Genomic DNA, 11,276 nt, shown 5'->3' on the forward strand with positions numbered 1-11,276 from the left:
CAGAAATAAAAGCGGAGTAAAAGAGGAGGAAAGGGGGGCATTTCTCATTTACAGTGTTTACCTTCCAGAGAAACTGCTACGTGTGCGGAAGCCCTGCTTCCTGGGAAGTGGCTAGGCAGTGCTTGCTGATCGAAACTAGGCAATAATGGTTTTTTTCCCCTCTCCTTGTTCATGCACAAACTTTCACTTTTGCTTTAGTAAACTGCCTTATCTCAATCTGCAAGTTGTTTTTCATCTCTCCTGTCCAGCTGGGAAGGGGGAGTGATAGAGTTGTTTGCTGAACACCTGGCGTCTAGCCAAGATAAACCCACAGCAGTCTTTTTCGGTTCCTAACGTGAGCTGAGACAATGGCAGTTATATATCTTGCATGGTATAGCGATAGCCATTATTGAGTAGCAAGCTCTTGTGCGGGAGATGGAGTTTGTCAGGTACGCTGCTTATCTCTCTGTTTTGTTCAGTTTGGGAACATGTTAATACAAACAGGGTCTCTGTGCTTTGCTGTGACATTGATGGCTTTGTTGTGCTGGAGGAGCTATTTTCTGGGGACAATGAGGGATTCCCTCTCCCTATCTGGGATTGATGTGTATTGTTTTAGAATGCAGGCTCCCGTGTTCCTTGTTCTTCCTCATGTAAGCTGTTGAATACTATTAATACTATTAACTAATACTGTTGGCATACTATGGGGTTTGTGGAATCTGGTGTCATCCTGCTGTAAGACAAAGCAAACTGTAGGTGAGGAGATCTTGAAATGTGCCCTGAAGCGGCTGGTGCCTGGATGGCAGTGTGTGTGGAAGGATTTGGGCAGGTTCCTAGAGTGGTTATCACCTCCCCATGCCCGGGACTTTGCACCTAAACAGGCAATGAGCCCTGGCAAACGGACGCGTCACCTGATAGAAGGGTGCCTTAGCTACCCCAATGAAACCCAGCAGCTTCTCGCCCTGTACAGGGGCCTGGCCTATGCCTGCTGAGCCACAGCTCAGTACTGTCAGAGGAGTGTGGCTGAGGCAGGGACCCAAAGTGCATTTGAGGACACTATGGCTGAGATAGGGACCCAAACAACAACAACTACAGTAATTGCCCCCAGAAGTGTCAAAGGAAAGGTGAATAAGGAGAGCCAAGGAGCAATCAGCAAGACTCACTCAGCTTTTAGTAGTCCCATGTGGCCAGTGCAAAAGTCTGATGGAGGATGGAGGTTAACAGTAGACCGTCGTGGCCTGAATGAAGTAACGCCCCCACTGCGTGCTCCTGGTACCGCACATGTTAGAGCTCCAATATGAACTGGAGTCAAAGGCAGCCAGGTGGTATGCTGCACTTGGCATTGTCAATGCATTTTTCTCAATTCCTTTGGCAGCAGAGAGCAGACCACAGTTTGCTTTCATGTGGCGAGGTGTCCAGTACACCAGGAATCGACTGCCCCGGGGGTGGAAACACAGCCCTACCATCTCTCATGGACTGATCCAAAGTGTACTGGAAATGGGTGATGCTCCTGAACATCTACAATACGTTCACGACATCATTGTGTGGGGCAGTGAGGCAGAAGTGTTTGAGAAGGGAAAAAGAATAGTTCAGAATGTTCTGAAAGCTGGGTTTGCCATAAAGAAAAGCAAGGTCAAGGGACCTGCACAGGGCATCCAGTTCTTGGGCGTCAAATGGCAGGATGGCCCCCGTCATGTGCCTATGGATGTGGTTAGGAAGATAGCAACTATGTCTTCACCAGCTAAGAAGGTGGAAATACCGGCTTTCGTAGGCCGCCTGGGGTTTTGGAGAATGCATATTCCAGGTTATAGTCAGCTTGTGAGGCCCCTCTATCGAGTGACCTGGAAGAAGAACCATTCTGAATGGGGCCTTGGGCAACAACAGGCCTTTGAACAGATCGAAGAGGAAATAGCTTGCGCAGTAGCTCTTGGGCCTGTTCAGACTGGACTAGCCCTGCAAAATATACTCTACGCCGCAGCTGGGTAGCATGGTCTCACTTGGAGCCTCTGGCAAAGAACATCAAGAGAAACCCGAGGTCGACCATTTGGGTTTTGTAGCCAGGGTTATTGAGGGTCAGAAGGCCCGCTACACTCCAGCTGAAAAAGAAATATTAGCAGCGTATGAGAGGGTTTGAGCATCCTCAAATGTTTTTGGGAAAGAAGCCCGTCTCCTCTTGGCACTGCAATTTCCTCTGCTACACTAGAGGTTCAAAGGAAGCATCCCTTTGACACATCGTGCAAGCGGTGCTACATGGAGTAAGTGGGTGGGTAGCCCTGATCACACAACGAGCTTGACCGGGGAAACCCAATTGCCTGAGAATCCATGAAAAAAGGCAGAGATTTTGGAGAATTTCTTTGAAAGGTCACTCGTGCTCAAGAAGCACCACCATATAATGAGTTATCAGAAGATGAAAGAGGCCATGCTCTCTTTACTGATGGATCCTGCCTTGTGGTAGGAAACCATCAGAGGTGGAAAGCTGCTGTGTGGAGTCCCACACAACGAGTCGTTGAGGCCGCTGAAGGAGAAGAAAAGTGGCCTGTATTGTGTCTCTGTAGTGACTCCTGGATGGTGGCTAATGCCCTATGAAGGCGGCTACAGCAATGGAAGAAGGCCAATTGGCAATGCAAGGGTAAACCCATTTGGGCTGCTGCGTTGTGGCAGGACATCACTGCACGGATAGAAAACATGGCTCTGAAGGAATGTCACGTAGATGTTTACATGCCCAAAAGCCATGCCACTGCGGAACATCACAGCAACGAACAGCTCGATAAGGCTGCCAAAATTGAAATAGCTCAGGTAGACTTAGACTGGGAGCAGAAGTGTGAACTATTTACAGCCCGATGGGCCCATGAAACATCAGGACATCTAGGAAAAGATGCAACCTACAGATGAGCTTGTGATCGAGGGGTGGATCTGATCACAGAGGCTATCACACAGGTCACCCATGAATGTGAAGCATGTGCTGCAATCAGGTGAGCCACACGAGTACAATCTCCTTGGAATAGATGGCCAAACTGGGTTTTAGAGATGGTGAGGCCTGGCAAATTGACTATATTGGACCACTGCCATGAACACACCAAAGCAAGAGCTTACATACTCATCATGGTAGAGGCAACTACTGGCTGGCTGGAAAAATACCCTCTAAGCCATGCTATTGCTCGAAACACCATCTTAGGCCTTGAGAGACACATTTTGTGGTGTCATGGTAGCCCAGAAAGAATGGAATCAATGAGGCTTGTTTTTGAAATAGCCTCCTAAACTCTTGGGCAAAGAAACATGTGGATATATCACATCCCTTATCACCCACAAGCCTCTGGAAAGATTGAGAGGTATGATGGACTGTCAAGAGGGTTAGGCAATTGGGCACGGAAGCATTGGGATGCAAATTTAGCAGAGGCCACTTGGCTGGTTAACACCAGAAGATCTGCTAACCGCGCTGGTCCTGCCCAAACAAAACCACTACATACTGTGGGAGGAGATAAGGTCCCCATACTGCACACAGGGGAGAGGCTAAGGAGGTCGGTGTGGAATTCTCCTCCCATGGGAAAAGGCAAACCTATTAATGGGATTGTCTTTGCTCAGGGACCTGGGTGTACTTGGTGGGTAATGCAGAAGGATGGGGAGACCTGGTGTGTGCCTCAAGGAGATTTAACCTTGGGGGAAATATAATGAGTGTAAATTCTATGTTGCAGGGAGTAAAGTAGCAGGAGTGACATGAACCGACGGTGAGTGAATTTTACGAGGAGCGAGGAGAGTGCGACGATAGCCCGGGCAGGGCCGGTGTCGGTGCCGAAGGATCGTGTGTGTCGCTTCTGTCCCGAGCACCCATCTTGATGGAATGGAGCCCAAGTCACGGCCTGTTTTTAAACATCCGGAGGGGTGGAGGAAACCCATGGAATGGGAAAATAATATCTATCTTTGAAAGGAAGGGAGACATTAGTTAATGAAAATGTATACGTGTGTTGGGCATAAAGATGGTTTAAGCATGGAGTTTAAGTTGTAAGCGTTGGTAAGAAGGGATTTCAGTCATGACAAATAAATAAATTCAGGCAAATAAATACAACGGAATAATTGGAAGACAGATATATAAATATAATTCTGTGGCATCTGAGTATGATGCAAATGGTGTCAAGTAAGGGGTGGAGATTGCATTGGGTGTGGCTGAGATGGAGTTTGTTTTCCCCATAGCGGCCATCAGTGCCATGCTTTGCATTGGTAACTAGAAGGGTGTTGATAACACCCCAGTGTTTTGGCTACTGCTGGGCAGTGTTGGCACAGCATCAGCGCTGTCTCTCCAACATTCTGTCCCTCATCAGTAGGCTGGGGGCGGGAGGAGACACCACTAGACCAGGTGACCCAAACTGGCCAGAGGGCTATTCTGTACCATATGATGACTTCAGCTCAGAAATAAAAGCTGAGTTAAGGAGAGGGAAGGGGGCACATTCGCTATTTACAACGTTTGCCTTTTGGAGCAACCCCTACGCGTGCTGAAGCCCTGCTTCTTGGAAAGTGGTCGGACAGTGCTTGCTGATGGGAACTAGCGGATATAATTATTTGTTTTTCCTGTTTGCTTTTTCGTGCGAAAACTTTCTCTTTTCCTTTAGTAAACTGCCTTAGCTCACCCTGTGAGTTGTTTTCCATCTTATTTTCTCTCTGTGTCAAGCTGAGAAGGGGGAGTGATAGAGCGGCTCTGTGGGCACCTGGCATCCAGACAAGGTCGACCCACCACCGATGCTTTTGATGCCATCCAGGTGTTGTAGGATAAAGGCACTGATAATGCGGGTAAATAATTGGCTGCGGAGCTGGTGCTTGCAACAGCGTTCTGGGTTCTATGATCATGGGACCCTGTTTTTGGATCAGCATCTGCTTGGGAGAGCGGGGCTCCACCTCACTGAGCGGAGCACAGATATTTTTGCCAGTAGGATAGCTGACCTCATTAGGAGGGCTTTAAATTAAAAGTGAGGTGTCGCGGCAGGGCGTCCCCGAACTGGAGGGAGAGAATAATCAGCAGCCCAGTGCGGGAGTGATGGACAGGGTCAATGAACAAAGGGCAGGGCAAGAGCTCCGGTACCTGGAAGTCCCCCTTAGAACCCGAAGGCAGCGGTGGATGTCATGGCTGCAAGTGTGCCCAGCAGAAAGATCTCCTTGGACGTGGAAATTTTAAAAGTGGAGATTGATTGCAAGCACAGAATCCAGGTACACAGACAGGAGTTCGATGCCAGGTATTGTACGCTGTCCCAGGCTGAGCGACATCCTGCCTTCAGAGTGTACAAAAGGAAGGCAAGCCAGAATGTAGCCTCGGGGTGACTGACACAAATAACTCCTGAGATGAAGGAGACCGGATGCATTTCTGTGCTCAGGGTAGAAGGAAGAACCCTCCCCCATCTCCTGAAGTGCCCCTACATAACAGACAGGATGCTCCTGGTTTGGAGACTGAAGAGCACATGAGTAATGGACAGGACCCAGGACAAAGCCAACCATGCAAAGCTGACCTAACCACTTGCCCACGTTAGAACCAGTGCGACCAGAGAAGCACATAAAGGTATTAGCAATTGGAGATTTCCTCCTGAGAAACACCGAGACACCCATTTCCCACCCAGATGATTTCTCTAGAGAGCTCTGCTGCCTACCAGGAGCTCACATTCATGGTGTCACTGAGAGGCTGCCAAGGCTGGTGAACCCTACAGATTATCGCCTGCTCCTACTCTTCTCTGTAGCGTCAGATAAGGCAACTTAGAACCCTCCCAGGAGTCTATTATGTCTGTAGGAGCGATGCTAAAAGGATGGGGAGCACAGGTGATGGTCGCCTCTGTTGGTGTCTGGTCTGAGGAAGGGTTCCAGGAAGGAGGAGACGGACTGAACAGCTGAATGCCGGGCTGTGTAGCTGGTGCCATACTCAGGGTTTTGGCTTCTATAATCATGGATCTACCTTTAAGAAGCCGGGTCTGTTGGGAGCTGATGGGATTCACGCGACCAAGCGGGGCAAGATCGTCTTTGCCGGTCAGCCGGTTAGGCTTACAAGGAGGGCTTTAAACGAGACTCAGCGGGGAAAGACAATGGAGTTTTGAGCAACAGAGAAGAGCCAGGGGCTGGTGATGTGTTGGGAACTAAGAGGGGAATACTTGAGAAATGCTGCAAAGGAATTGGGGCTTGATCCTTGTCCAAAAAAGTGACGCAGTCAACAGCCCAACGGAAGTGCCTCTGTACCAATGCATGCAGTATGCATAAGAAAGAGGAGCTGGAAACCACTGTGCAGCCGGAAAGCTAACAATGTAATCACTATAGTAGAAATGTGCTGGGACAACTCAAATGACTGGAGCTCTGCAATCAGTGGCTATAAACTGGAAGCAGGGACACGCATTCTGGGAAGAATCTAAAGATGCCGCCCCGGTCTGTAGGGATGGGATCAGAAAAGCTAAGGCAAAGCTGCAGCTGAATTTGGCAGGGGATGTAAAGAATCGGACAATGGGCTTCCACAGGTGCGTTGGTCAGAAAATAAGACTAAAGAAAGCATATGCAACCCACCCCCCCCCTTCCCCCGCTGCTGTTAAATAAGCCAGGCGGTCTAGTGGCCAGCAACATGGAGAAGGCTGTGGTACTCGGTGATTCATTTCCCTGTGTTTTCACTGGCACGGTTAGCAAACCTCTTGAGACCCTGAACCTCAAGGCAGGGACTTGGGGAACAAAGTCCCTTCCATCATAGGAAACGATCTCTTTTGAGACCACCCGAGGAACCTGTGGATACACAAGTCCTGCACCTCTGGGGAGACACAACCCCATGCACCAGTACATGCTGGAGGCCGATCGGCTGGAAAGCAGCTTTGCAAAATAGGACAATGTGCCCTTGCCTCAAAGGCGGCCAAGGATATCCTTAGCCCGATATAGAGGAAAGCAGGGTTCATATATGTTACAAGACAGTTGTGTGGACCATTCAAGGTGCTCATTGTCCCCGGGGGTGCAGGGCACCACAGACCACCGTTGGGCAGCTTTGAGGGCACTGCCTATTTTTCTAGAAGCCTCCTCTCCAGCTTAATGCAAATCCTACTCTCCTGAGCCCTCAAGCCAGCAGTGCCGAACGCACGCTTTGCATTTTATTTGCTTCCAGGAGACGTGCAGCTTAGAAATGTCTGCAATGGAAGTGGGGCTTTCAGCAAACAATGTAGAGCAACTTGTGTTGTTTTTTCAAAATGTCCTGAGAAGTTGAAGCCAGGCCTGCCCTGGCCAAAGCAGTCATTTGACTGGAGGGAGCAGCACCAAAAAGGCACAGGCACCTTTGGGGTGGAGTCTGTGAAATATGCCATTCACTCGTTTTAAAATTTTAAACGTTTAATAGTAATGAAATCGTTATAAAAACAGTAATAAAAATTAGAGCAATAAGAATTTGGATAATCAGATTTAGGACAATAAAGGACAATAAAAGCAAAGAATTACGGACATCCGGATGCTCCCGGGCACTAAGCCACGAAAAGCATGCCTTGTGAACAAAGGATTAGCCCTTAAAAGCAGTAGCCTGTTGCATATTCATATATCGCATACATGATGCATAAATTCCTTGCAAACTAGGGATTTTTCTGGTTTTTGTCGACTTTTTCCCCTTAATACTGGTGGCTCCTTAAAGACGGAGAGGAGGTGGAAGGATGTTTGTCTTTTCTGCTAAGGAGGCAGTAACTCTTGCTGTTAACTCTGTGCGAAGAATTTCTCGATTATCTCATCCGTTCCTTGTGCTGGCCACAAAAAGTTATCTTACATCACATAGCTTCTATTTTAATATTATGCTATAGCCTAAAACTATATTTAACACACTACTTTAAATGATTAATACAATACTACTAAAAAAGGATTAATACAACACTACTTTCCAACCTAACACATATAGTATTCATTTTAATATTTGCGAAGAGCCAATCATATAACATGCATTTTTCACAACTCGACGTGGTAACAAAGAACAAGAAACAGTACTTGTAGCTACTACAGCGTCTTCTGCGACCTCGTAGCCCGCCCTCAGGGTCGCAGCACTACACGGGGCAGATCCCTCCGCGCCCCGCGGGCACCAGGTCGAAGAGGGCGGACTCGCCAAGGGGGCGGGGAAAAGCGAAAATGACAGGCGAGACAGCAAATCGAGACGCGGGCCACAATCCGTCGGCCCAATGGGCGCCGCGTAGGGCCCGGCTTAGTGGAGGAAGTGTCGGGGTGGACACGGGCGTTGTCCTTGGCTGGCGAGAGTGTCGGGGTGCTGGCCTCTGGCCCTGGTGGCGCCACTACTGTCTTCGGAAAGATTCCCGGCAAGGCGTTTCTCTGGTATCGTCAGCGACGAGGACGAGGAGGTAGCCGCACCCTTGCTCTGTGCGCGGTTCCTCTTCCCTTCCCCCCCATCCCCCTCCTCCCGCGCTTGCGGGCATCTGAGGCGAGGAGCCGGTGCGCGGTGCCCGGGCGCGCGGCAGGGTGCTCCTGCTGCGGCTGGGTGCAGGGACGGGGGACGGACGGGGCCTCTCTGGATTGTGGCGCTCTCTACTGCACCATCCCCCAAGCTTGTTCTGAGCCGCACCCCCACCCCTCCGGCTGCCGCGGCCGTACTGGGTTGCCGGTGTTGTCCGGACTCGCCTCGCATTCCACCCCCACCGTGTCGTGTGCGCGCGTAGAGAAGGACCTCTGACGGTAACTCGGCCTCAATGTGTCTCCTAACAGTATCGAAGAGGTTTCGCAGCTTCGCTGTGCTAGGCTTTGGTTCTTAACCCGCAAACTGGATTATTAGGGCAAGGAATTACTGTTTTCTCTAGTTAAAAAAAAAAAAAAAAATTATAAAGTGATCATCCTGCAGGCTGCAATGGCTTTCCAGAACTTGTTTCTGTGGTGAAGTAAGACCGTGATAACAGCATGCTTGCAAGGGTCACGAATGTTGGTACTGGAAACTAGAGTGAGCTGCTTAGCCCGGGGGGAAACCAATACAGCCGTTGCCTATGCGATGTTAACTTTAAGGTAATATCCCATATGACTTAGTTGTTAAAATGCTGAAAGTTAACAGTTAGGGATGCCTTCTGCTTTTAAAGGCAGAGCTTGCATGCAGTATAAAAGAAAGACTCATCCTATGCACTTGCAGGCTCCCTGTCATTATGCGTGTGTTTGATACTTGAGCTCCCTGTCCTGTGGGAAACGAATGGCCACTGCTCTTCCACTTCACTAAACTCTTTGATGATTCAGTTAAGCCATTTGTCTCCAGTCTCTGCATGGCCCACATCCAATAGAAAAACTGCTTAGGAAACAATCAGCCCAAACTAAAACATACTGGAGGTTGTTAATTGCAAGCAGTGGCCTGTCTCCTTCCCCCATTGTCTTGCATGACAAATCCCACTTCTGGAGGGGGCTCTGTAAAGATGTGGTGTTTTGGGTATAGAAAGCATTATGATCATGCAAGAAAAATCCATGTTCTGGCTTGTGTTTGGGGTATCTGGTAATCTGCTTCTGTAGGAGTTCAGCGGGGCAGATGGGTTTGCATAAGCTCTTACCTTTCTCTAAAGCCGGTTATGTTTTAACTGTTTCATCTTCCTCCAGTGCCGTACGTTCCATGATCTTTTGCCCCTAGACGGGACGCTTTTCCTAGTCATGCCTAAAGAGCCAATTATCGAGTTGTCTGAAGCAGGAGGTTCTGGTGAATCTGTAAGTACTGTGTGAGCTTTCTGTATGCTAAACTGTACCTGTAGCTAGTTCCTCATTTACTAGACTCTTTCCCATTCCCCCGTTCCCCCTTGATAGGGCACAGTAGGCTCCTTTGGGTTTTCTGGCGCTGTCATCTTTTTGCTTCTAGCTTGTAATGGAGTTGAGCTTTTTGACTAAAAGCAGTGTTGTCAAGCAGTGCTGGTCCCTGGGTATGTACTTCTGGTGCAAAATGCAGTGTTGTTTTGGAGCGCAGTCTGGTGCCTATTGTCGTGGTTTAGAGTAAGTGAAGTAGAACTTGTAACCTGCAGAAGAGTGCTTGGGGTTTTTGGCAGGTCAGGGGCAAGGAAGGACAAAGCTGGTTGAGAGGTGCTGGATGTTTTGCTTTTAGCTATGAAAGCCATGTTCAAAGACGTTGTAAACCCACGCAAAAGGCAGCCTAAAGTTTCTTTTCCACCAGGATTGGTTATGTTGCCTGAAGGCACAATGGGGGCTTTAACCCGGAGACAAAGTCAGCTTGTGTGGCTGTTTTGTAGTCCTTTGCTGTTTAGCTTAAGAAAAATTGCCTAGCTCTCTTTTGCCCCTATGGCGTGCGTAATCGGTAACTTTGCTTGGAACGCTTCCGTTGCCGGCGGTCGGACGGCCATTAATTTGACATGCAATGGTTGAATTGCTAGGAATTGGCTAGCTGCTTTCTCTGGGTGGTTCTCTGCTCTCGTTCCTTCCCTTCCTGCCCTCTGCCCTCTTTATGTGTTCCTTTTTCTTTTAATTTTACTTATTTATGGGTTTGTACTTCCTTCTCCAGCTTCTTGGGCATGTAATGATTGTTGGCAAGATGTGTGTTGCTCACCTGGGCCTGACCAATGGATTCCGGATGGTTGTGGATGAAGGGCCCGAGGGTGGGCAGTCTGTCTATCGCATACATCTACCCGTTCTGGGTGGCCGTCAGTTGGGCTGGCCGCCGGGCTAAGATTTTGGCACCGCAAGAGTTGCTGCAAGCGTACAAATCGCCACTGAATGGATTTCATCTGTTGCCCATCAATGTAGCGGCTTTTGACGTGTAATATTTTTTTTGCCGTGTGTCTGTGGAAGGTAATAAAAGCTTTGAGCAGCAGTTGCACAATAAAGATTTGTCATGGGGATATCACCTCCGTCTCGCGTGTCTTACTGAGGGGAAGTAGTTCTGCAAGCTCAAACGGTGTCTCCCTGGAATGCGAGTATGTGGAATGTTTCAGCCAGATAACAGCATTTCAGAGACGGATAGTGATTGGCCTGTTTGTGTGAAGCTGGAAGCGCTTAGCAGTCTCTGCTGCGTCTTGTAGGAAGCAAAGTCTTAGCTCTTTGGCAGTGGTACGCCAACGTACAGAAAGGCCGTGTAGGCTGCTGCTAAAACTGTAGAAGATACTGTGTGTGAGGCTACATGCATGCTTTCCAAGGGTGGTTTCACCGTGGTGCCCTGTGTTGGAAGCATCCACCTCCTGTTGGACCTGGGTGTCCTGGTAACAGGAGTAGGGTGCCAGTTTAGCACTATGTGCATGTAAGCAAACTGTATTGTACCACCCTCTATGTCATTCTTGATGAACTGCTAATGATGGATCACTTGCAGTAGCTGCCTCCTGTACACCCAACACCTCAGGCTACAAGAT

General features: G+C 48.9%; 1 protein-coding gene and 1 long non-coding RNA gene across 2 annotated transcripts in view; both read left to right on the forward strand.

Moving 5' to 3' along the window:
* The window catches only part of LOC128782844 (adenosine 5'-monophosphoramidase HINT1-like), a 66,811-nt gene extending 56,034 nt beyond the window's left edge, over nt 1–10,777 (forward strand). The window contains exons 6-7 of the mRNA XM_053933339.1: nt 9,529–9,633; nt 10,436–10,777. Coding sequence (XP_053789314.1) covers nt 9,529–9,633; nt 10,436–10,600 — 270 coding nt within the window. The 3' untranslated portion in view covers nt 10,601–10,777. The remainder of the gene's footprint in view (nt 1–9,528; nt 9,634–10,435) is intronic.
* Nucleotides 441–4,605, forward strand: LOC128782847 (uncharacterized). Its single transcript, XR_008428902.1, has 2 exons — nt 441–2,948; nt 3,669–4,605. It is a non-coding gene; the product is annotated as an uncharacterized LOC128782847 (long non-coding RNA).
* Nucleotides 10,778–11,276: the final 499 nt, after the last annotated feature.

This window comes from Vidua chalybeata, assembly GCF_026979565.1.
Source record: "Vidua chalybeata isolate OUT-0048 chromosome W unlocalized genomic scaffold, bVidCha1 merged haplotype SUPER_W_unloc_1, whole genome shotgun sequence".
In the NCBI taxonomy this organism is placed as follows: Eukaryota; Metazoa; Chordata; class Aves; order Passeriformes; family Viduidae; genus Vidua; species Vidua chalybeata.